We start from the raw sequence: 27,238 nt of genomic DNA on the forward strand, positions 1-27,238 counted from the left end.
AGTTTCAGAGTTAGTTAAAAAAAATATATATATATATATATATATATATTAGAAATTCTTTTTAAAACATTCTCACTTTTTGTATTGTTTGAAAATGTCATGTAGTTTTCTCCATCATTGCTACCTGAACTCACACAAAAGGAGAAAAATTATATATATAAAGAAAATAATATACACTGCTCAAAAAAATAAAGGGAACACTTAAGTGTTCACTTAAGTGTTTAAGTGTTCCCTTTATTTTTTGAGCAGTGTATATTGGGAAAAAAATGTGTACCTGTTTAGTACTCTTGTGGCTTTGTTTTACCACACAGTTATCACCTGAAAGTGTTTAGTCTTGTGTTAATCTGTTCTTTTTAAAGGTTACAGTAGGATCTCTGAAAGGTCTGAAAGTGTCATGAATCATGGATCATAAGGGGTTTAATTTAAGCCTTAAATCTTAAATAAAATACACTGTGTTACATTTCAAATTACATTAAATTGTGTAGTCCAATGTCAATAATAAATAGTATTGATAAATATTAAATCAACAGTATTTTACTATTGCTTTATTATATTTATTATTTTGACATTTTCTCTTTAAAGCACAAATGCTGTTTGTTTATTTCTAAGGTATAAACCTCTGAGAGCTTATATAAGCATCAAATCACAGATTTAGACTGGGCCCTCTGTTGACATTCCTCTGTTTCCCAATAGAAGCACATTCAGATCTTCGGCACAGTTTGTGACGTTATACAAACTTAGGCACAAGCGGCAAGAAAATATGTATGAAATATCCACCAGCATTTGCTCAGTCACAATGCAAGACAACCAGATGCAGTAACACGTTTCCAGTCATCACTTCCAGTCCCTGAATGGTGGGACTTCATCATCCAACATCCGTGTCTGCATTCCACACTTCATGCTAACATTTACTTCCCTTTTCCAGAAGACAGAATGGACACACAAATAGCCCAGGGAAGTAGCAAATATCCCATTTGTGTGTATGTGTGCGTGTGGGTGTGTGTGTGGGTGGGTGGGTGGGTGTGCATGCAGCTCTGTGAAAAAGTGCTTCCTCCCTTTGCTCTCCGATTCTGCCAGACCTCGTTTGGCCTCTCTGGAATGTCAGCCTGCACGCACAATAACCCTGCCTTCACGTCCAATCTCAGTTCGTAATGACAGAACTATCCAGAGGTCAGGGAGCAAGTAGTTGATCTGCGCATTCATGTCACGTGTAACAATGATGGCTTAAAAAAAAATTAGACGTGAAACCAGCGAGCACGCAGTTTATTGCTCTATTTATTCAAAATACGACTTTTTCTTACTGTTCATAGAACGCGAAATTATGACATATGCTTTAAGAGCGCTGATGTGTTATGACTTTGCCTAAAAGATATGCCAATATTCTGTCAGGAACAGATAGCTCTTAAGTTCAGCTTCAGCACAGTTTACTGATTTTTTTTTTTTTTTTTTTGTAAAATCGAAAGTCATTCAGGCAACGGTGCTGATTGAGGGGAGTCACTTCAGGTCAGTAAGTGGTTCTTCAGTGTGTGACAGAATGAGTTGTCTTCTAGCCCTGTCAACATGAACTTGGATAATAAGCAAAACAGATTGTCTGCTGTGTGCGTACCGCCTGTGCACAGGCACAGAGTCTTTGCTGAAGAAAAAAATTGATTTTTAAAGAAGGTTTAACAAAGTTGATTTAGTTTTTTTTTTTCTTTTTTTCTTACTTTTCCAGAAATCACCACAACTGTTATTCTTCCCCACCCTTTATTAGTGTTCATTATGTTTATCTGTTTCATTTTATTCTGACTCGTTTTTCATGTATTGTCAGATATTAGCCGATTCAAACTTTAGCTATTTACAGAGAATCTATAACCTAGGACTTCTTTAGCCATTTTCAATATGTTTTCTTTTGAATTTGAATGTAGTTATCAACAGAAATGATTGCAGTCTTGCGTTTTTTGTTTTTTTTTTTAATAAAAGTTCTAGTTTTTTTTTTTTAAATATTGAGAGATGTGTTACTCAGACTCAACTCACCCACCTCAGAAGGGGTCTGATGAATATTGTTCTTAAGGCATCTTGAGGGAAGTGAAAACTGTATTCGGTGTTGTTTGGAAATGAAAGGATTGCTCGATGTGCATGTCAGTGCCACGTGTGACCAGATCTTAGGGTTTTCTGCAACGGAACCTATTTCTGATTAGATCTGGTGGTAAGATGTATTTTCGGATCGTTTCCATCAGATAGCTACAGGGAGATACACAGAGAGTACAATGTAGTCATAATAATAAAATTATATAACAATTGAAATTTTTCCAATTAGTAAAGCTTACTTAACTGCACAAATTTACTCACAAAAACTTCAAAATATATTTACATGGTTATTTCAGATGCACTTTACTTATTTTGTTACTCCAAAGGATAGAACGCAAGAAAAAAAGTTTTTAATTCGGACAAATTTAAAAGATTTGAGTTTTATTTTAGTTGTGTCCAATAACAACCTGTCTTTTGATGTTCTGAACTCTTTGACTTCTTGAATGATGACTCACTTTGTTATGAGAACATTAATGCACAATAACATCTAAAAAAATAAAACTAAAAAAAGCCAAATTTAGAACTGCTTCATCTATTTGAACTTGAGGCCAGTGAGGCAGTCCAACTCATCATTAAATGTGGAGTGTGCCACAGAATTAGCCAACGAGTGGAGGGAGTCGGAGGAGAGGAGGGGAAAGTGGCTGGTCACTTAGGACACATCCGGTCTCTGGTGTGTGAACAAAGCAGTGTGACTGGGGAACAAAGCCAGAGTCTGGAGCTGAGATGTTGCAGACTGGTCGGCCCCTCAGTCTGGAAGTGTACGTGCTGCAGGGCAGGACTTCAATTCTGAAGGGATGCTGGGGGCAGGGAGACTTGCTGTGGGTCTGTCGGTCAGCTGCCAGTTTGGCTTATGCCTTAATTACAGTCCCAATAGATGCATTTTGCTCTCCCAATGGATTCCAACTCATCTAAATCTTAATCCTTATTTTCTTATTTAAAATTTGTTACCATCAAACACCTCACTTGGCTTTGTTTCTCCCTATTAATTGTTTCCTTCTGACCGTCATCATCAGCACTGAGATCTGCCCTCTTCAATGTTCTCCTTCATGGCGTCCTTCACTTCTCCCCTCCATCCTTCATATGTTGGTAGGCAGCAGAACAATGTCCAGGGGGTCATGGTGACCGGTAGCCCCCTGCCTTTTGTAACTTCCCACCATTGTTCCTGCTTCTGCTACTTATTGGCTCCTCCACTTTATTAACCGCTCACACATTGAGTTAATCACCAGCGTTCATGTTTGTCTCCAGAATCTCAGCATGAGGAAATTCTGCAGACCTGAGTACCTGCATGTAAGCCGGATACCTAGCAAGGCATGTGTGACCAGTTACATGGACATATTCAGTAACTCCTGATTGGTGACTTGCTTTTTGCTTAAAAATAGAAACAAGAATTGATGGATTGCTGTGAGTTCAGTACCATGCTCTCTCTTAGGTCCTTGTAACAGATGGATGACTTAATTGTGCCTTGTTGCATTTTGTTATCTTTACCAAATTATTACTAGCATGATAAGGGTTGCATAAAAATTGAGTATAAATTATTTTACATACAATGGCACACACTGTATACTTTTTTTATGCGTAAGGCCAACTGACATGTAATCAGCAACGAAACATTCGTCTTCTGGATGATTGAGGATGTGGATCCCTTTTTAGATTCTTTGCATAAAATATTTTCAGCACCTTTGAAGATATCTAGAAATGTCTTTGGACTGCGGGGCATCCGCAAAGTGCATCTGCAATTGGAATAAATTACATTAATAAACATTCGCTGTTAGCCGCAGCTTGAAAACATTCAACATCCGTGTGGGAAAACATTGTCCACTGTATTTTTACGAGGTGCTATTCCGTAACTGGAAAAACGTGACTGGAAAAAATGGAGTTCACACAAATATTGAGGCTTTCTGAGATTTTACAAGGAAAAGATAAGGGTACAGAAGCCCAAACTATGATCTCCAAGTCTGTAAAGACAACGCTGTTGCTAATTAAAAATTAGATTACATTTTGGAAACTAAAATATATAATTTTGTATGGATTTGGTTAAGTCAGTTGCAAAAATAAGAAAGTGTTTTAGGATGGCGCTAGGATTCTTTGGTAATGCCATTAAGAAATTGTATTGACATGTAATCGATTTATTTTTTATTATTATTATCACCAGTACGTCAGCTGTAGCCGATTTCAGTCTTCCTAATGAAACTACATTGCTAGAATACCCTGACACAGAGTAAAACATAGCTTCACCACTTGTAAGTAAGGTTTATCTGAGCCGACACATGCAGTTGCTGCTGTCTTTAAAAAAAACAACAACAAAAAACTGCTGCAGCAATTGGCAAATATTATCATTCTTACATTCTGCTTTCTTGTTAACCTGGACAAAATATTTCAATACAGTTTAAGATAGCTGTGTAAAAGACATTACTGTAGTAACAGATTAGTTTGCAAAGCAGATGACACTACCTGGCCAAAAAATACTTTGCAGCATCCAATACAGTTTTTCTTTCACTGTAAACGTCGCTGTAAATGGTCCAAAACACTTCTAGAAAAAATTTACTCTGTAGATATTCAAAATGGATATGCACATTTAATGCTGGACGTTGATACTGACTGTTTAAAAATGCAGTGTTTTGGAATTGCCTCGTAAAATTCAAACGTGAAAAACATTGATGCATAGTTTAAAAAGTATCTGTGGGAAAAAGTTAAAATTGTGGGGAAAAAGTGGTACAAAAAGTTGTAATTTGTGATGGTCAGAACCGTGATCCCTGCTGAATGACTTTATGGTTTTCCCCAAATCTAAAAACATTTTAAGAGCTTTCTGTTTCTTTCTTTTTCAAAACTTTACTTAAACCTGTGCAACTTCTTCAACAGATGAGATTTACACCCTGATCTACAGTCACATTCAGCAGGTGATCAGTGATGAAAGAGAAGCGTGTGAAATCTTGACATCTATGCCTTATTTATTATGCAATCTGAGGCCTCGGCCACAAAGGAATATACAGGTACTTCAAAGAAAGAAGAAGGTGGCAACAGGGGATGGGCCATCGTGGGATCAGAGTGTCAGAGAGTGAAAAAGGAAGAAAAGACCAGTGGTGCCCTATAGAGAAGCAATCTCTGCTGAAGCAGCAGCTTTCAAATACGTAGAGCTCAGTTGGCATCCCTCAGAGAGATGAACAAAGACATCGATCATACATCCTCTGCTCGTCTGATGCTTTGTGTGTGCGTGTGTGATCTGGTTTGCTTTAGGTTTCAAAGAGGCAGAATAAAGAAGATGCCGCTTTTGAATGCAACTCATTAGAATCCATCTCTAATAGATTAAACACTTTCTGTGTCTGATTTATATTTACTACAATTAAATAATAATAATAAAAAAAGATCACTCGATTGAGAGAAATGGGAGAAGTTATTCCGGCCTTGTATCAGCGTATGCGCTACAACTCCCTTTGTGTGCTTCGCTACGTGTTCGCTATCTTGTATTTACAGCCTCCCTCGCAGTCATTCTTGCTCTTTCTCTCCCCTCAGTTCTCAACGGTCTGTCCTGCAGTGCCACCCCCGGGGTAGTTTTAAATTTATTGCTTTTGGCCGACGTCCCTGGCAGCATAAATAAGCCTGGAGAAACAATGGACTAACTGACTGAGCATCATACCAGAATTGTTACGCATAAGAAGCGACAGGAAAGCATTCACTTCACTTTCCACTGCTACTGCAGTGAAAGTTCACTAATCATTATTTTCTGTTTCTATTTTTCACATTTCCATCTCCAGGAGCTTTTCTCATTTCCTAACTTTCCTTCCTGGCCACTTATACTTCTACCACGCTACTGATTGGCTCAGCAGTGCGACCTGAGTCATTTCCAGAACCTTGACGAAAAAAATCCTTTGAAAAGTTCATACCTCTCTCGATGATTTTCAGATTATCTCACTTGGTTATCCTTTTAGAAGCTAAATACTTTGAATCTCTTTGGGTTTGTCACATTGGTTCATGTTTGGCCAAATCAGATGATGTAAGATGACAATATCTATAGTTACCGTGGCCTGGGTTGTGAAGTTGGAAAATTTATTTTTGGTTATGGACTTCATTGTGGGTATGTCAAAATGATGCCAACTTCCACTCAATGATTAAAAAACACAGAAATGTTTCTTTCTGAAATCTTTTTTTTTTAGTTTGTTAAAAAATAGAAGACAAAAAAAGAGAAAAAGTTACACAAGTGTATGTAAATCCAGAAAGTTTCCTTCTGTCAATTTTCTACCATCACTCTCCCACTCACAATTTGCACTCCCACACCACCACTGTCCTTGTCACGTCCACAGTGGTCATGCTGCCACTTTGGAGTGAAGAGGTTTCCTGGCAGGGGACCACGGCAGCTCATGGCTTCCTTTGATCTACACAACATCCGCTGCTACCTGCAGATAACCTATTCTCACCCACAGTGTGTTCTCTTGGTAACACTTTATGTGAAGGGGGGTGAATATTGTCATGACACTGTCATAAACATGACATAACACATGTCATGAACATGCATAAGCCTTCATGAATATTTATGACTGTTGTCATAAAGCATAATTCGGTAAATTATGACACTTTTAATGCAAAGTTTACATTATTCAAAATGTCTTTATGACAACTTGACATTAACCAAGAAATCATTGCTGTTTAAACTTTACCTTTAATAACACAAAGTTACCTAATTTTTAAAGTGCAATCAGTAATACTTTTATAACAAATCTATATCGGTAATGATTTGTTGGTTAATGTCAAGTTGTCATAACAAAGACATTTTGAATAATGTCAACTTTGTATTAAAAGTGTCATAATTTACCGAATGACGCATAATGACAACAGTCATAAATATTCATGAAGGCTTATTCATGTTCATGACAGATGTTATGTCATGTTTATGACAGTGTCATGACAGTCTTATTCACTCACCCCCTTTCAAATAAAGTGTAACCGTTCTCTTTAAGCCAGTTTTATATCAGTTTCTTACCAACAGTGGAGTGAGAAAGTATACTCCCTTTTCTATGTTCTTTTTTCTTTGTCACATTTAAATGTTCCACCTGAAATACAACATGCCATTTTCAACTGATTCGATCTTATTTGATGACATTTTTCTGAAAATGTCATCAAACAGCGAAAACAAGCAGAGAGGAATGAACCAAAATACCTTCATAGCAATGAAACGATTTGCGGTCAAATGTTGTCGACACTCTTTGGCCGTGCTGCCTAGTGTTGAACAGTGAGTTGTGAAGCTTAGGGAGCACTGACTTTATCTCATTGGGAGAGGTTGTTTTGGCTTGCTTTTTTTTTTTTTTTAATAAATAAACCATAATTTTCAAACTTCTTTTTGTAGTTAAGTTTGTAAAGATTTTTTTGCGTGTTTGTAAAATTTATTTCATCTGAACATTTAAGAGGGACAATAAAAATGATTACATCTTCACTGGTTTTTGCAAAACAAGAATACAAAATATAAGATTTACAAATTCATAAATTATTAGTATTTTGTGTTGCCATGTTGTTTTACATGTGTATTTTATAAAATCTGAAAGAAAATGCAAGTTTTCTGTTTGCTCTAAGTTATAAATTATATCGCTGTTCAGAACTGTTTTTTGTGAAAATGGAAAATTTAGTTTTTGGAAAACATTCTAAGCAGATTAACTTTATCTATAGAAAGTCTTCATGCAGTCTGGGAAAGTAAGGGGCTTGAGTTAAGTATTTCAACACCAGAGGGGATCTCAAAAAAATATTTTATTTTGTTTCTCAGTCCATTCATCTGATATTCATTCCTCTCTACTGTCCATCTTGAAATCGATGCAATAGACTGTCCTCTGTTGCTTCATGCCTGTAGGAGAGAGTGCAGCAAAGTCGATGGCTCTATGAAACCGGCAGGGTTACCTTAGACAGGGAACGTTTTACCACTTGCAATAATAAACCAAAGTTTTCTTAATTGTTTCATAACAAGGATCATATTTACAGTTTAATTGCATTGACTTTAGGATATTTCTGTTGAGAAATATATAGATATTTTTGTAAAATGTCTTCAGCTTAGACTTTTGAATCGGCACCATAACTTCTCAGGTTGAATTGAATTGAACCCATATCAGCCTGGAAAGTCTAATCACTTCAAATATCTTTGCGATCAATTCACTGTGAACTTTTATGTTTATGTTTTAAAATGGTCTGTAAACTCTGCAAATTGGACTGAAAAAAGAAAATGCAGTTTTGAGGGGGGGAAACATGTCTACCATTTAAAATTAAACAACTATATCTCCAACCTGCAACTGCATTAGTACTCCTACAAGCTAATACACTTTGTATTAGTGTATTAGACATTTTGTACACTGTCTAATACACTTTGTATTAGCTTGTATGCTATAAGATATAACTATAGTTGAAATCAGAAGTATAAATTGTAATCCTTTCTAAATAGCTTTGAAAAATTATTCATCAAGGTTTCCAGTGTGTTGATGTAAAGCACGGCCAGCCTCTTACATTTGGGACTTTGCAGACTTTTTTTTCTCTTTCACCATCTGTCTAGTTTTAATCTGTTACTGGGGCCAGGCGACACCTTTCTCCCAGTGCCCACCTCTCATGTAGCATGTCTTGAACATTACATTGTGTGCACAGCTGTTCATAGTCGGGTTCATTTATGCACTCATCCTTTTCACAACACCGTTCGTCATCGCACACTGCATGTTTACTCAACAAGGCTAGTCCTAGGCCACTCATAACCATGGTAACAGCACATGGTGGTGATGAGCAAAGGAAAACTGGGCTGTTTGACTGACAGAGCCAATGTTTTATGGATGATGGATTTCATATTTCCTTTTCAGAAGAGGTGAACTGTAAAAGCGAGAGGAAATATCCATCACACTGTATTCCATCAGTGGTACGAATTGCTTTGCCTCTTGCCGGGAAAAAAAAAAATTAATTTAGTCAAATGAAAAATGACTCATTTTGATGTGACTTAGACCCAAGAACTCCTCTCACCTAGTGCCAAAGCATCAAGCTGCTAGGAGTATATTTTACAACATTTTTCCACCCCCACTCCCCCACCCCCCTTTTTTTTTTTTAAATAATGAAAAAATGCACAGGAGTGAGACTTTCTTGTGGTCTTTGAATATTCTGTGAAACAGAAAAAGAGCAATATGAGTTATAATGGTGCCTTCTTGCGTGCAGTTTTTGCTTGTGCGATTGTATTTGACCTCGCATCTTACTTGTTCAGATAATGTTCTCTCAACAGACATTAGAGCTCAGATCCACATCTGTCTGGTGATAAGAAATGGCAATTCTGTCAATGTTAAGATCACCTGTTGTCAGGAAAGAATTCAGACTCATAATAACTCATAATTCATATGTAAAATAAAAACACCAGGTGTAATAAGTTGGAGACATGAAAATCTGTCCACAAATCTAAGCTCTCTTTTACAGTCATATTCTGGTTTGGATGTTAAAAATGCAATAATTTATGTGCATTATTGCCACAATATTCAACTGAAAACAGAGGAAAAGCAAGCAAGAATGTTCCAATTAACATTTAAATGTATTTACAGTCACGAAAATTGCTAGTTTTTACAGCAACTTTCTCTTACACCGTGATTTGTTTCTCACAGGTCTTCCCACCCCTTCCTAATGAGGCTGAGATAGCACACACCAAAAAGCTCTTCCGACGCAGGAGGAACGACCGACGGTAATGTTTACCCACCATGCATACGCCTGCACACACACATACACATGCACCAAAACTTTTCTCGGATAGAAAAATGCTGGAATCACAGCTTAAGCATGTCTCCACAGCCACAATAATGTCTGGAAATGAAAGCACAGTCCAGCTCGGTTTCTCTGTCTGATGTAATAGTGCTGCTTTGCAACCTTTTACCTGATTCAAAGTGGATTTTTTTTGTATTGGTTGTATTTTTTGTAAAATCAAATTTTCCCAGGTCAAGTCTGACTTCACTGAAACTAGTGAAAGGGGGGCAGGGACCCCTTTTTCGCTGCCTGCCCTGATGTCACTGGAAAACTGTTCTTTAGTTGCTAAGATACGGGCTAAAGAGAAAATATTTTGGTTGTATTTGTGGCTTTGAAAGAGGAAATTATATCCAAACCAAATGGACAAAAACACTTTCATTCCTGTTTTCAAGTCCACAGAATAATTGCGTGTCTCCTGTAAGCTGTTGTGTTTGCTGTACAATAAGCACAGCGCTGGCCTGGTGGAAAGGAAAGAACAAAAAATATCAACGCAGACCAGTAGCCGCTTGCTTAGGTTTCACTCTATTTGTTTTGTGTAGTGGAAGCTGTAACAGAAGACCATCCTGTTTTCTTCTCCTCGCTGCTTTGTGCACACGTCTTTGTACTTAGCACACTTCATTCAGGTTTTACGTAATATTGTGCGTCTTTGTTTGCTGTATTTGTGTTTTTAAGTATAGCTCTTGCTACCAAAAGAGGATTCTAGTTTAAACACTAAAAGGGGTAATGGCAGTTTTGTGGGGATTATTTACTCCCTTTATGCTTGCTAGTGACCAGTCACTTGCTGTGTGTTTTTTCTTCTTTCTTTTTATCAATATTATACAAAACTATGACAAGAAATGGCATATGGTTGATGGATTAAATAAATGCATTAAAAATAAAAGATGCATAGAAATATAGACTTACATTTAAATAAAGGATTCCTGTACACTACGGTGTTCAGAGTGTTTATTATATCTTAGATTATTATTTAGGACTGTGATGTGGAAAGCAGTGTTTCCCCACCTAATTTATATAACATTTACAAAAATTACAGATTCAAAACAAATATATCTGTCATAGCATTCTTGCCCATTAAAGTCCATTGAATAGAATAGTTTCCTCTAGTAAAGAGCAGTTTGGTGCTGCCCTGTTCTTAACTGTTTTCAGAAAGTTTATCGCTATTATTAAGCTAATGTGTAAAAAAAAAAAAAAAAAGAATAGTTGATTTTAAAAGAGACTAGAGTGTTTTGTCTGAAGAACCGCAGAATGCAGGCTAGCACATCAAGCTAACGGGTAATTTAGCAGCTCCTGTCCTATCATCTTATGAGACTTCAGTTTTACTGGATGCTCAGCAGTGCTAATATTGGACACAACAGGCCTATTTACTTAAAAACTTCTCCTAAGTTCAGCTGTTGGTTGTTGCTTTAGTCTCGCACCAGTGTGTACATCTCTAAATATTGTCTAAATCTACCTAATGTTTAAGCTAAAACTGAATTTAATTTTCCATCACTACTTATGACTGAGTATATTATCTTAACATAAATGTGTCCTCCCACTCTCCATGTGGTTATGCTTCACAATAAAAAAACAAATTAAAAAATGTTTTAAGCATCATTAGAACTGTAATAGTACATTAATTTAGTACGTGTTGCTTATTTTTTCAAATAAAAGCATTTAGATTATGTTGCATCTTTCTGTCTTATTATCATGGTAATGGTTATATAAATGTTCGGTCTAATGTGTAAACACCATAAACAGGCAGGTGGCTATAATTAATACAACCATTATGTTTCTGTTCCGACCCTATCAGAAACAACTTCAATATCATAATGTTATGGACATTGTGACGTATATTCACAGTATTCACTGAGCAGCAAGAAGACATCAGGATATCACTTACCCTAATATTTTTTCATTACTTCGTCAACATACTAGATATTATGGTTTTATAAACTAAATGGAGCCCATCTGCCAATCAGAGCAGGCCACGTCAATAATGCACTTTGGGATGGAGGCACATAGGCACGTTTGGTGGGTAGTGAGGTCTAGACTAGGATTTGGCTCAGACAGTGGCGGAGCCATCAGCATAAAGAGGGCAGTCCATCATCAGATGAAGTCAGACCCAGGCGGTATTGGGACAGGCAACACCAGATACCTCAGGAAAGTTTTGCACGAAAGCAAGACAATAACAGTTGGGCCTCAACTGTGAAACAAAGAAGCAAGTCAAGAACCAAGTTGCTGCTTTGTGTCTTTTTTGCTTTTTTTTTTTTTTTTTGATGCAAATAGATGCTTGTTGGCCACATCCCAACTTATATTTCATAATCTCTTACGCAGATGACTTCTTTACCTGATTAGAGGTAAGGTTTAGGTAGTTTCTCTTCAAATTTACATATCAATTTGCTTCAACAGCTCAACTTATAGTTTGATGGTACTTACCAAATTCTTTCTCTCAGAAACAGTAGAGAAAGTACCACTGGTGGTTCTTCTTCCACATTTTGAGGATTATGGCCATGTGGGGATAAAGACCTTAGATCACCAGATAGTCTTTTCATTTTCTTTCTCTAAACCTTAAACTCATGTTTCTTTATTCAGATGTGCCAACACAATGTACTACAGTAGCCAGACTAAAGAAACAACTATTGGTTTTCTCGTTATACTGAGAAGTATAACGAGATAATACACAAAGTATAAGACTTTGCAAATTGATTGTTGGGGAAACAAAAAACAAATGGATAATTATAGGGGCCGAGGTTATGAAAGAAAGGGAGAGGCAGAGGTGTGCACAAACAGGTCTCAGAAAAAGTCATAAAATATTTGGCCTCACAGTAAATCATTATCCCTAAAACAAAGTCAATATTTTTTAAAGCCCTTTACAGTCAAAAACAGGATTGGAGGTTTGTAATCAAAGGGATTTTGGGCGAGAGTAATGTATGATTTTGATAGTTTTTTTTCATTGGCTGCAGGGAAATACATCTCTAATACACACAAACTGTGCATTTTGCCATGAAATGCGTCATAAAATTGAAATTCCTAGTTAAAGTATTCATCTCAACATGCATTCGCTAACTAGCCCAACTAGCTTTACTTTTTTCTATTCAAGAAGCTGCGGACATAATTTAAAGTTTAACAGCAGTAGCTTGAAGGCAGTAAAGAAAAGCCACAAAAAAATGTTGCGCTTGTGTTGGATTTTGGGTTCTGTTGCTTGCTATACATCAACACAACAGGGAAAAAGGAGGAGAAATGGTCTCGGCTAAACTCGGTGGAAAGACATGATGAAATATGGAAGCAAAGTATTGATTCGTCGACTACATGTTTGAAACATGAGGGGTGTATCGAACAAATGACCAGCAAAGGGAGCAGACCGGGAGACTGAGTAAAGGAAAAAGTGTGGGCTGGCTGTGGCAGGATGGAAAAGAAAGAGGCAGTGCATGTGTTTCTACTTTAGTAGGCACGTCAGGCAGGGCTGAAATTAGTTGTGATTTACAGGAATGTGCTGGTTACTGTTTTTTTTTTTTTTTGCTTTGCTTCAGAACAGAAGAGAAGCAAAGCTTTGGAAAATGAGCAGCTTCCTCACACTCTTTTCATTCTTTTGTAATTGTCGGTAGCTTTTCTAAGATGTTTTTTGAACATTGTTTCAAGAAGAGCACTTTGTCTACAAGATTTTTGTAGTGTTCTCAAAACTGATTGAGTCCAGCTTTAGCAACAGTACTTACACAACTGCCTGCACCAGTCACAGTCCCTGCAAACACTGCATCGCCGGCTGCTTTTTCCAGATGATGTGTGACTGCCAAAAGTTACACACTCAAATAAAAAAAATCATTTTAAGACAATATGCTAGGATATTTGTATACAATGCCCAACTATATTTGTGTTTGTTGAAATCTGCATTTGTCTTCTGTTGTATTTTTTTTTTAAGTTAACAGTTATTGTAAGCTTAAACCTTACAATGCTATGAAGTGGTTTTTGCACCAGCTGAACTTTTTCACATTTTGTTACAAGCACTAAGCTTGATATGTTTCAACTAGCATTGCATCTGGACCGCTGAATCAATATTTTGTGGTTTCCGCTTTTACTGCATTTATGGCCGCAAGGCTTTTTTGGGGATTTTTCCTCCAGCTTCACACATTTAGGGTTTAAAATTTTCACCTTTTTCATTTGTATGGAGAGTCTGTGATCATCAGCTTGCAAGTATTGTCCTCAATTTTCAGCTAGATGTAGGTCTTTACTTTGTGTGATTCTAACACATGAATATGCTTTCCTGTTGTGTGTCTGGCCGGAAGGAGGTTCACTGCTCCAGTGTCAGGTTTTGTTTTTTTTGTTTTTTTTTGCATCCTCTGCACAATTCTCCTGTCAAAAAATTCTCCCACCTGAGCTGTGGATCTCTACAACCTGGTGTTGGCCAAACACATGAAATACTAACAAAATACCCTGAAAATTGTTTTTTGTCTAGCATAAAAGTTCAGATGCTTTAAGTAATTATGATCCTATATCAACTTTATCAAGATTCCTATTGGGCAGAAAACAACTCCTCCTCGACTGATCTCATTTACCAAGTTGCGTTTGTGGTTGTCTTAGATTCCAGTTCCTTCTTTGTCTTCTAAGCTATTCCAGTAAAAAAAAAAAGCAGCATTTATGTGTTTTATTTCTGACAGGGATTATTTAAAGATATTATGTGTGATGAGTTGAAATTCTTCTCGCATAAATCCACCCAAATTTATTTACTCTTCAAAATTTTTATCTTAAAATTTAATAATGCATATGCTCAGTCAGGCAGCTGAAATCCTTCTTCCCACAGTGCATTAAGTCAGTGTTTTGTGGCCTGTGCAGAGCCTCGGCCAACTTATTGACTGTCTGGCATGCAGACATCTCTTCCCCCAGGTCAATCGATTCTCTTGTCTGGGTCAACCAGTGGTTCTATGAATTCTCCTCTTGTACACAGTAAAAGTCATAATTGATCATTTTTATCATGCTCCCCCTCCCCTGACCATGTCTGCAAGTTAATTTAATCTTTTATGTAAAATTCTTTTAGACTCCTTGTTTTGTGTGACCTTACCAACCCGTAGTTTTTTTGTGTGTGTTTGTTTCCCTTATTTGCTTTGCTTTTTCTCCTTTTTCTCCCTGTTTTCTCCTATTTTCCTTCAATGAAAAACCTCCGATTTCCTACTAAATTTACTTTGACTTTACTCCACTCTTTAATCTTTCCATCCTTCCAATCATCTGCATTTTGGCACACCCTTCTCTCCTGCTTGTAGACCATTTGATTACTTCAGCCGAGAGCAGTTAACCATACTTCTGCCCACTGGCCCAGGGGAGAAACGACGAGTGTCAGCCAGGTTAGTGGCAACTTAAGTAGGATCTCAAAAGGTAAAGTAACTTTTGAAAGTAATCCACACCTCTGGAATTTGTGCAGCTGTTTTGTGAAGGCCTCAAAGGTTCAGAATCTTTGAAAACCAACGGCATCATGAAGAACAAGGGACTCACCAGAGATAAAGTGGTGGGAAATGTTAAAACAGGGCTTGGGTACGAAACAACATCCAACTGAAAATCAATTTGAAGACATTAAAATTGATGTTCTCAGATGATTCTGGCATACGTTTCAGACTTTAGATGTGCAAAGCTGAGAATTTGTGAAAAGACTTTAACTGTGATATTCATGGATTTTTGCCTGGGCTTGTCTGATATTGGTAAGAAGAATGAGCGGCTGCATTTACAACTGAAATTACAGACAGAGATGGCTGTATAAACAATTGACTTACAAGTCTGAAAGTTTCCAAAACCATAAAAACTAGCTTCATTTTATTTTCCTACTTCCTAATTATGCTCTACTTTGCATTTATCAGCTATTTAACATTCTAATAAAGTACATTGAAGTAATGGGGAAAAATCTCAAGAGTTTAGGAAGTGTGAATAGTTTTGCAAATTTCTATTAATGAGGGTCCTGATGCATTTATGGCAGATCTCTGAAAATTACATTTGACTCATTTCTTAATCAATTTGAAGAATATGTACTTAAATATGTCTCAGTCTGGCGACATCCAACACTGCAATGGACTTGAGTAATACCATTTAAATGATCAAACCAAAATGAATAAGTCATGTTCCATTCTATTAGATGTTTAATCATGAAAGAGTAACTTATTGTTGAATGACATTTCATCGGTGGTTCCATCATTTGTCCTAAATGCAGCAATCTCTGACAGTAATGGCTGATAGATGATGAGCACTCTAACCACTGTCAAGGTCACAGTCATTAAACATGATTAACATTTTATTATACTCCTTCTCTAACCCCTCTCAGATTATCAGTAGATAAGGAGAGTGGTTTATTACATCTGAGCCTAAATTAACAGCAACTAGCACAAGCCTGAGAATCCATCAGAGTTGTCATATTCAGCGGTCCTGGATGTCTCCTTGGCAAAATTAAGAAGTTTATAGGATAAGATGATCAAAGGATTTCACAATTTCTGTCCAGGAGTTCTGCATTTATCAATGGAGACTATTTTCAATATTTTTGTGAAAACGACAAAAGCACTCCCAAGTATTCAAATTTGAATTGACTAACAAGTCTGTTTCTTGCATCAAACCAATAATGGCAACTTGAGTTGAAACTCCAACTCCAGTTGCACTCAAGTCTCAAAAATAAGAATTCGGACTGGAATTCTTATTTTCTGCCCAGCGGCCGGAAGATAAGACTCCGGCCCAGCGGCCGGAGCCCAGCCGGAGAACGGTTGTGCGCCGCGGTGGGGCGGAAGACGGACAGACCCAAAGTTCTGCCGCTCCCGCCCCAGCCACCACGCCTGGCCGCTGAGACCCCAGCGCGGGGGCTGAGTTTTTAAAGTCTCAGCCTTTAAGAACTGAGACTTGTGAAGAAGTGACAGTTTTTTTTTTCTGCCAAGTCCTCCTTTAGAGGTTTACAGCACCCAGACTGACTGTATTGGTCTTTGAAATTATGCAAAACCTCTCTTTTAGTGACAAATTACACTACTTCGACTTTATTTGTTAATGTAAAAATGTGTGGAAAATGAAAGATGAAATTGTTGTTGGTCAACAAAATAAGAATAACCACTTACATTTGTTATAGATAACAAGATTTCCATATTAGCAAGCATATTTTCACATTACACTAACAAAATATCTGAAGCAGTAAGTGTGCCACGTCACTGCAATTATATTTGACTGAGATGCTCAGATGTTTCTTTACAGTTTAAACCTTGGTGAAATACCCCCATTCACTGTGGAAACCCTAACCAGGTCAGTGAATGGCTAATTCAGAACTGATGTTCATAGCCTACAATATTTATTAATCAAACGCGTATTAAATATTAAATATTAGCATTAAAATATTGTTACCCCTGATAGCCTCATTCAGATCTTTAGATCTTAGTCTTGGTTTTTTAATAGTTTAGTTCATCATGTTGCATATTTGGAGGTGATAATGATTAGCATTAGGTAACTGGGTACATTAGCTTCCTTATACCACATTATAACTAGAACCTCAACCTTTTTCAGATAAAACGGTAGCATTCGGCTTAATTTATTTCACTTTATTGATGTAACACCAGTTGGTCAAAAAATGTAGTTTCAAGACCCTTTCAATATAAGATGGATTTAAATTATATACATAAATGTATAATTAAGTCAATCCAATCATAAACAGATTCAGTTTGACATGTTTCAGTTTCTTCCAAATTACAATGTTTTACAGTAAAATTCAGTTTACAGTGCCTGTTGATTAAAAAAAGTTTTCTATCGAAAGGAGCCTGGTCAGTTATATCAAGTCGTTGACTTGGCAGCAGTCCCTCATACTGGACAAACATTTGGTGACAGTTAAAAGAAACACGTTCTTATAACAGGAGGAAACTTCCAGTAGGGTCGATCCTGCAGATTATCTACAGCAGCAGATGGGAGGTTTGAGAAGATGGAGCACTAATAACACTGTTTGTTATTGTGTTCAAACACTGTGTAATATATGCAGATGATACGCAAATAGTTAGGTTTTAAGTCTCGCCATCTGCCTTGTTTATTACTTTTTTAAACAACATTTTAATGCCTCTAAAGCCCAGTTTATCTTCAGCATTTGAAAATTGACGTGGATTACCAAAGCCCTCCATCGCCACCATGTACCTGTCCTCTTCGACTTACTACATTTGTACAAAACCTGGCTCGTGCGGAAGAACATTAAGAATGTTAACTTCTTTTGAGACTATCTCCAAGGTTGGTTTTCCGTCTTCTGATCAGATTTGAAAAGAACAGCCTTACCAAAGACCACTGAATCTAAAATTTTGAGTTTGTAAGTGCCAAAGGGTCTCTTTCACAATTTACTTTGATTTTTACAGTTCTACGGCCTCCAAAATGTCAGGGCCATGCTTTAATTTTTTTATGCTATTACTAAATTTTAGGCAGCTCAAACTTTGTAAAAGAGAGATTTTTGTAAAGAGCGAAGAACCGGTGCGGCGGTCTGCCCACTGAGGACCGGTTCAAAACTTTAGGAACATTGCTTCGTCCAGCCTCCCACAAGGCTTACACAGCTCAGGGTTACAGGCTCAACGTTTCTCTGCGTACTTTTCTCTTCTAGTCTTTTGCACCTTTTTATTAATAGGAAAAAAGTTTGCTTGGTATTTAAAAAACAGGTTTACACGAGAATGTTGAGAGATCTACAGCCACTTGTGTAATTCTATCATGTTAAAAAATCACTGTAGTTTAACTGCATGCCTGTACTAATAGTTAAAATCATTGTTCGTGTATTTTATTTTATTGACTATATATATGTTAACAAAATGTGTGATGCTAATTTTATGCATATTTACCATGTCATATTGGTCAAAGTTTTTTTTCTTTTTGTTTCTTTTTTTATTTTTTACAATAAGTAATTTCTATAAAGTTTTTCATATTATAACATAAACACGATAAAATTTACTTTGGAAAAAAAAAAATCACATTTTTGTTTCTTATAAAAAATAATTGCATTGCTTATGTGATTCATGGCAGCTAATCAGTTAAACAAAAGACCAGGCATATGTATAGACATTTTGAAAATGTTATCACATTCTCTATTTTTTAATCCAGTGAATGTTAAGCTGCAACTACCAATGCAAGTGTGACATCTAAAAAAAAGAGCTTTCTCTGTTTTCATTTGCTCGTCTTTCTTCATTTGACCACGCTGTTTTTTTTTTTTTTTTATAGGGTTTACAGTTTGCGATTAAGCAGTGAACGGTCAATTCATTTTGAAGCTTGTTGCTTATCGTTTCTCTAATTGTTTCTTTATGTCTTTAAAAAATAATGGACTTTAGCCTGGGGATCGTTGTATCTTTTGGTAAAAGTGTCCTAACACAACTTTGATTTAAAACTGGAGTTATTTCCTTGCATACTAAATCTGCAATATTTTATTTGTCAACAATTGTTTCAGTTTTATGCAAATGAAAAGGTTGTGAATGCTGCTGCTGCTGCTGGTTAGATTTGTGCAGGTTCACAAGCTGAGGTAGATAATAGGCTGTGTCCTCAGTGTGGAGGTGACTAATCCCCTGGACCATATGTCAGTCGTTTGTAGACCAGAGCCAGTACAGCAAAAACAACGTATCAATGCAGGACAGGAAAACACACTCAGGCTGTTCATTCTCATGTAAGCAGAAAGTTGGCTTTTGATGTTATAGCTTTTAGTTCAGTAGATACTACTTTTGTTGAGTGTTACCGATAGGTGAATGTTTGTAAATGTCTTGGTAATTTGTCGGACCGTGTAAAGGGCAGACCCGAGGAAACTGACCCCTGTAACATTACGAAGGTGCTAACTTGAACCTGGTTTATTTTCAGGAGGCAGCAGCGACCCCATAGTGGAGGAGGAGGTGGAGGAGGGGGAGGGAAGAACCAGCCTCAGCAGATACAGCAACAGTTTCCACAGCAACACTGGGATCAAACTCAACAGCAGCCCCCAAACCAGCAAGAGTTTAATTTAACAGATCAGGGAGATAACAGAAACCACAATGTTGGTCGACCACCTCGCCAGCACCAAGGAGGACACGCTGGGCCTCGCCAAGGAGGACCGTCGCATCACGGCTACAGCCACAACCGCCGCTGGCACCACAATCAGGGGGGTCAGGGCCATGAACAGACAAATGCTGCAGGAGATAAAGAAACATCCCCAAAAACAACCAAAGACAAACAGACTGAGATTGTAAGAGTGAGCGATGAGCACATCCAACCACCGCAAGACTGCAACCACAGGAGTCCCAACGAATCGCCCAACTCGGCCCCCACTCCTAGTGCGACGGCCCTCCCAGACCTGACAGTTAATAAGGAATCCCTCAGCATGCTGCCAAGTATGAAAGTGAGCGACGGCCAAGCAGAGCAGCCAAGAGTCAGTCTTCTGCAGTCGTCTAAGGAGAGGCTGAGGAGGAGACTAGACAAGGTACTGACAATCTGCTTAGTGTTTGTCAGTCTCCATTAGGGCAGCCAGGCCTGATCTGTATGTGTGCACACGCTAACATTTGGTTTCCCAATTAACTTCAAAAAGACAAGCATGGTTCATTACTGCAAAGAGACGCAGACACACTTGTCTCTCCTTGTCTGGCTTCATTTAATTGTCCAGGTTTTTATTCTGCAGTCACTCAGCAAATGTGTCTGTGTTCTCCCATAAGGAGGAGAGGAAACTAACAAACATTTAACAGGCTGAGTTTTTTAAAATAATTTTTTATGTTTTACTTTGTATTCTAAATTGAATTGGCCAACTCCAATTCAAAAAGGAGTCACTACTTTGGGCATTTGTGTTATAGATGTCTGAAATTGTGACAGAAAAAAATAACCAGCATCCTTTAATGAGTTAAAACCTTTACACTGCCCTATCTGCAGGACGAGGTTAACGAGGAGGAGACTCGGGTGGGACCCCAGAACATGTACCGACTAGTGGACTTCCTCAACAGCATGAGGAGCAACAGCAGTGACGTGGAGAAGCAGCTGGCCTCTTTCATGGAGGAGGCGCAGAGCTCGGCGCGGTCCGAGGAGGTGCTGGCTCAGGTGGTTGGAGCCATCTACTCCAAGGCCGTGTCCGACCGGAGCTTCGCCACGACGGCCGCCAAGCGCTGCGACAAGATGGCGCTGTTCATGGTGGAGGGAACCAAGTTCAGATCGCTCCTGCTCAACGCGCTACAGGTGAGAGCAGCTTTTGGAATCGTCTGCATTGATACGTAATGCCTTTGGCTTCATTTTGTAATTGCCACTGCAGTAAGCTGCTGGTGTGATTAGCTCGCAGTGAATCTACTTCTCTTTGCAAAATGAAATCTCTTCTCCTGTTTCTGCAGCCTCCGTACTTGGAATCTCGGGGGATCTTGTTAGTTATGGTTTCAATTTAGAAAACAGTGCTTTAAAAAAAAAAAAAAAAAAAAAAAATCAAGCTCTTGGATAATTGAATCTGTGCCACATTCTCATGCTTCATAATGCATCTTGTCTATATTGTATCTTATTGTTTCAATTATTGTGCCATTTCTATCCATTTGTGCTGATTCCGTTTTGAATTTTACAATGGTGCACTTAATTATAAAGTGAAAATTTGCTTCTTCTTCTTTTTTTTTTTTTAGCACAGTATGTTTTAAAAAAAAACATCCACCATGATCTCAGTGGCTTTATTCACCTTAGCTTTAGGAATCCCCTCCGTCTGATGGCCAGCTCATTGTGTTTCAGACCTGTACATGTCAATGCACAAAGTAGCTAATCTAAACTCCCAGGGGGAGCGGAAGTCTGCTTCCTCTTCACCTTCCATTCCTTCACTTTACTGCACAGTTCCAGTCCTGCACCCTGAATGAAAACATCCTCTGAGGCGTTACATACTTTGCCACCGCTCCCTCCTTTCATTTCCTCCTTCTTGTCCCTCATAAGCTCTCTATTCCCATGTTCCCACGTCTTCTCACCTCCTTTCACCCTGTCGCCTCACTGTTTGCATGCCCGATCTCACAATCAGAAGCAATCAGGAGACGGGTGTTGTCATCTGAAAGCTTGCCATGCTATGTGTGTATATCCGCCTTGAGATTTTTCTATTTAAAAGTTTTGATATTTACGCCCAAATGTAGTGTGTGTTTATTTCTACCTTGATCCTTCAGCCTCCTTTCCAACTAATTTCCTCTTCCTCCATCACATTTGTGTGGTCTTTTCTCCTCTTTTATCTCGCTCTTTAATCTCAGTTTCCCAGCCAGCATAGACCCCCTGCTCGCCTTTGACATTTTGGCTTTTTTTTGGCTATAAAACATTTTAAATGTCATAAGTGGGCTCATGAAGGCTTTCATTAATGCTGTTGCCATTAGACCCCTGGATCTCAATATGGGGCCAATTAGTGTGACTGCTCTGTTTATTCAGAGAGAGGTTTTGTTGGCCTTAACGCTGCCACTGTTCCACCTGTTAAAGAGCTCTCTTATTAAACACATCTGAGGAATGCTCGGCGTGTTTTTCACTCATGTTATGGGTTCTTTATGCGCCATTTTCTTGTGCTGGGGGTGAGAGTCGCAGTAGCATGATTTCACTCTGAAGAAGTAAGAAAAACGTCAACATTTTGTTTGAGAACATAAATTCAGTGTTGAAATAATAGAACAAATAAATCTGAAGCTTTTGTTTTCATTTAAACTACAAAAAAATGAGTGAATCTTTACTTTTTAATTTGGGAAAGACAAGAAAACATGGCATTTTAATAAGGTACTTTCATGTTGATCTTCATAATTGCAGCAGCAAAATGTCAGGCTGTTTAAATGTACCAAAAGTTCAAATCAATGCAATTATTTAAAACAAAATTCAAGTTGCGACAAGTTTATTTTGAGTTGGGTAAAAGAAATATCTTGATGTCAGGCAACTGCAACAAAGAGAAGCGTTGTGCATCCACCAGTTGTCTTGAAGGGACGCCTGGAAAAAGCCTTTTTTCCAATAAACGCCTTTAATCATCTGAGAACAATATTGAGCTCATCGGTCTCATCAAACTCCCCATCTGGGGTTAATGTGAAACAAAGTTTGAATATGTGTGACAACCATCCCGTGTTCACAGTGAAGTAAGGTGGAGGATCTGTGGTGCTGAGGGCCTTTTTCTCCACCAAAGTAACTGGAAACCTTGTTAGCATAATAAACTCCTTTTTCTTTTTTTCAGCAGGCTCTAAATTGAAACAGAATTTTTTTTATAGCTTTGTAGGTCCCCCCCTCCCCCCCCACACACACAGATTAAATGGACTCAAATTAAAGGAGCCAGTTTTCCAAGTTTCCTCCTCATTATTCTGCTGCAATAAAAGATGACTTTATTTTAAAGCTCTTACTCATCGTTTCCAGGCGTGCCAATAAATGCAGCCGACTCTGTAAGCTGCTCATGTTTCTCGAGCTCCTGACAGATAATATTGTGAGCAAAGGGGGTGTGGGGGGTGGAAGCCTTTGCACTACCTGTTAATAAAGGTTCAGTTTAACCTGCACAGCAACAGCTTTATGTGAGCACATTAAGCATTAACCCGTATTAACTCCAACACTTTCACAGAGCCGACACACTTCACTGTTCTCACTTTCAAACTGAACGAATACTTCAAGCAGAAAAAAAGGTATTTTTAATGGCGTTGTCAAATGCTTCTCTTTTCTTTTTTGAGGGGGTTTGAAGTACCTGGTGACACGAGGTTAATGTGTGTGCCAGTTTCCTAAATGCTCTACTGTATATATATATATATATCCACCTGCTAACTGAATCGTTGTGTAATGCCAGAACAGAAGTTTGCCATTCTGTTTCTGTGCAGTGTTTGAAGGTAAAAAGCATGCTTTGTATTTTTCTGTCCGTCTTCAGAGAGACTTCTCCCGTCGTGAGGAGCTGCAACAGACCGATGTGGAGCGGTGGTTGGGGTTCATCACCTTCCTGTGCGAGGTCTTCTGCACCATGAGGAGCAGCTCCGGCCAGCCGTTCAGGGTGCTGGTCTGCCCCATCTACACGTGTTTACGAGAGGTCCGTATGCAGACGCGCTGGAAACGACGAGCCGCTAGCGCGTCTCGTCTTCGCAATCTGGTTTCCTGTTTTTCCACCAGACGCGGTCTAGACTGCAGACACCACATTGAGGTCTGGCTCGAGGTACAAACGGTGAAGACACACTCGGTTCCAGTAAAAAAGTGCGTGACCCCGGGTTACGTCCCCATTAGCTGGTCACGCTTTTTCGTTGGTCGCCATAGAAACCATGCAGGGTAAGCCGCAGCAGACTCACTACGATGCAGAAGTGCTCAACGGCAGATTGGAAATTGAAAGGGGAAGCGAGTGGGTGGGAAGGAGGAAACGCAGGAGACTGTGGTCCGATTGACAGTTGGTGGAGAGGAAGTTTGCTCAGACTCTCTCAGGTAGAAAGACAAAGGACGAGAGAGACGAGATCAAAGAATCCGCGGGTGAAAATAGGTTTTGATTGCGTCATTCAAGTATAAGGGAATAATGCCGAGACATGTATTGAGTTTTAGCGCCCGCGTTCACACCTCCGGCAGTCTGGCGCTCCACACACACCCGGTGTGCCATTAACGAACAACAATGACACACAGCGATCCATCCGTCCACACCCTGTCTGTGGGTATGCCCAGGGCATTATCTCAGCTTGTTAAAAGACTCTCCAGCTTACCCGTAGGCGTGGCGTAACTAGTCAGAATCCCACACGCATATAGTTTACAACATGCTACATCTCAACAACTTGGGTAAGAAGAAACCTGTGTACTGCATCCAATTATATGTAGGTGTTAATGTGTCTGTCTTGTAAATCTCAGTTTTTGTTTTTTTTCCAAGAACTATCATCTTTGAATTCAGTTAAAACCACAGTGCCAGTTTTCCTTACACACATCTTCCTGCACATACAGAACCTTGCAAAAGCACCGCCCAAACATTTCATCATGTCGCAACCACAAACTTCAATCTGCTCTATATTGTGATTTTTATGTCGCACAACTACAGGAAGTAGCAGGGAAATGATGCCTCATATGTTAAGAAGAATAAAGTTAAAGGAAAGTTTAAAAAGTCCTTTCTGCATTTGGAGACGGCAGATATGGACGAAGCTGCTTTGGTCAGATGAGACAAAAAAAACGCTAACTTTTTGGCCTAAGCGCAACACACGATATGTAACGCCATACATCACTCTGAACACAGTGTTAGAAGTCCAAAACTTTGTGCATTTGATGGTAAAGCATTCTGATCAGATGCTTTACCATCAAATTTGAATTATCTTTAACTTTTATGTGAAAAAAGAATGGGCAAAAATTTGAGTCAGCCTTTGTTTTTTCTTGTTAAACATTAAAATCATGCATTGTCTTTCACACCACAAATATTCACTACTCTGAGTTTTTGTATTGCAAAAAATACCTTAAATTTTTGTTGTTGTTGCATCACATACTGAAAATATAATATGGATACTTTTGAATATTAAACACAAACTTCCTTTTTAACGCAAATTTTGCAAAGTTATGAATACTTTGCAAAATGTGTGTGTGCGTGTACACGCACACACACTTCTTGTATTTATACCTGGAAGATATTATTAGGTAAGAGTTGGGTAGTTCTGGGTTGAGTTTCCACATACCCTTTCCGAACTAAATAAAATGAAGAACCGTTGTCTGCGGCTGCCGTTAAAACGTCAAATTAAACACCTTTCCGCTTAGTCACTGTCACTCCTTTTTAGTCAGCCTGCCCTAATGGCAGAAACAGTGAAATCTTCCCATTAAATAAACGGAGACACTGTTCACCCATGTCTGTTTGCACTTAACAAATTACGCAGAAATGATCAAAACAAAGTGAAAAAGGCCAGTTTTTACAAGCAGATCTACCAGAACATAGCTATTAAAGTTGTTTTTTTTTATCCCCATGTGAGCTGCAGAGTTGCAAGCTTTGAAGTCACCACTCATGTGAGTGGGAGTGCTTTTTTTTAAATCTAGGAATAAGAGCTTTCCAGCACCCAGCCACTGCTTTCCTACCAGAGCAAGATGAAATTGAATAACTGACATTAAAAAAAAAGGTACATGGACGTTTGTCTCACGAAAGGTTTCATAAATGATCGATTCTTACGATATGCACATCACTCATTACGTTGGAGTAGTTCATCAGGTTTCTAAGCAAGTTCAGTTGCATGTAATTTAGTTTATATTTGCTGTGAGTTTTCGCAAGTTTAAAATTCTTCATAGTAGAAGAATTTCAATTTAGTTTGAAATATTAAAGCTTACTTGAAACCATCTGCCTGTTTACTGCTTCTGCAGACTTGTCTAAAATAAAACATCAGTCTGAGGAGCTACAATATAACATAAGGTCTGCCCTGTTTGAAAGTCCTGGACAGTTGGACAGTCCTGGCAGCCAGCTTGTTTTATTTAAAGACCCAATTTTTTTTTTTATCCCCCTCCTCCTAAATCACATTGCAGGATTTGGGTTTGCACTTGCTTCACTGCATGAAGCACCAGCTTGCTTTTTCTGTTGCCCTGGGAGCTGTAAAAAAAAAAAAAAATCTACAAATGCCCACACAGACAAATCATTACAGACTCTGTTTTATATGTAGGCTTATTTGGTTAGCAGATAGTGAGACAGTATTAACTCAACAGTAATACAGTAGTGAAATTAAATGTAACTACAAGTGGCGCTAATCCTAAAAACAGACTCGCAGTTGCTATGCAACAACTGGAAAGATGCTTTTAGTTGAATTTCAAATTACTCTGTCAAGAGAAAAGCAATTTTTTTTCCTGCAGTATGAAGGCAGATGTTCTTACATTAAAAATATATTTCTGGTTGTATGTATTTTAAATTGGTGTTATCAGAGGATCAAAAGTTGATAGTGGTTCTCTAACTTTGCGCTCACCAGTTTCTTTACCGTCTCTGAAAAGAAACAGATGATCTTCTGCTGAAGATGAAGTTCTTGTGTGGCCATCGACGTGTATTATGTGTTACGACAAAAAGTAAAAAGCTCGTATGAGCAGAGCAGAGCTGGGAGAGTTGAGGACGAATGACTATACAGTCATGGCCAAAAGTTTGGAGAATGACACAAATATTTTCACATGATCTGCTGCCCTCTGGTTTTCATGTGTGTATGTCGGATGTTTTCATCACATACAGAAATACAATTGCAATCATATTATGAGTAACAAAAGCTTTTATTGACGGCTAGAATGAGTTAATGCAGCAAGTCAATATTTGCAGTGTTGATCCCTCTTCTTCAGGACCTCTGCAATTCTCCCTGGCATGCTCTCAATCAACTTCTGGACCAAATCCTGACTGATAGCAGTCCATTCTTGTACAATCAATGCTTGCATTTTGTCAAAATTCCTAGGTTTTTGTTTGTCCACCCGTCTCTTGATGATTGACCACAAGTTTTCAATGGGATTAAGATCTGGGGAGTTTCCAGGCCATGGACCCAAAATCTCTGTTTCGATCCCTGAGCCAGTTAGTTATCACCTTTACTTTATGGCAAGGTGCTCCATCATGCTGGAAAAGGCATTGTTCATCACCAAACTG

The 27,238-nt window shown here is 38.4% G+C and overlaps 1 protein-coding gene across 2 annotated transcripts in view; it reads left to right on the plus strand.

Moving 5' to 3' along the window:
* The window catches only part of ctif (CBP80/20-dependent translation initiation factor), a 49,021-nt gene that overhangs the window by 14,571 nt on the left and 7,212 nt on the right, over nucleotides 1-27,238 (plus strand). The window contains exons 8-12 of one of the 2 annotated variants that reach the window (XM_008424481.1): nucleotides 9,669-9,745; nucleotides 15,036-15,116; nucleotides 19,591-20,185; nucleotides 20,626-20,925; nucleotides 23,570-23,725. In XM_008424481.1, the coding sequence (XP_008422703.1) occupies nucleotides 9,669-9,745; nucleotides 15,036-15,116; nucleotides 19,591-20,185; nucleotides 20,626-20,925; nucleotides 23,570-23,725 (1,209 nt within the window). The remainder of the gene's footprint in view (nucleotides 1-9,668; nucleotides 9,746-15,035; nucleotides 15,117-19,590; nucleotides 20,186-20,625; nucleotides 20,926-23,569; nucleotides 23,726-27,238) is intronic. The other variant, XM_008424482.2, reaches the window with a different exon arrangement.

The sequence above is a fragment of the Poecilia reticulata genome, linkage group LG12, assembly GCF_000633615.1.
Source record: "Poecilia reticulata strain Guanapo linkage group LG12, Guppy_female_1.0+MT, whole genome shotgun sequence".
Taxonomy (NCBI): domain Eukaryota; kingdom Metazoa; phylum Chordata; class Actinopteri; order Cyprinodontiformes; family Poeciliidae; genus Poecilia; species Poecilia reticulata.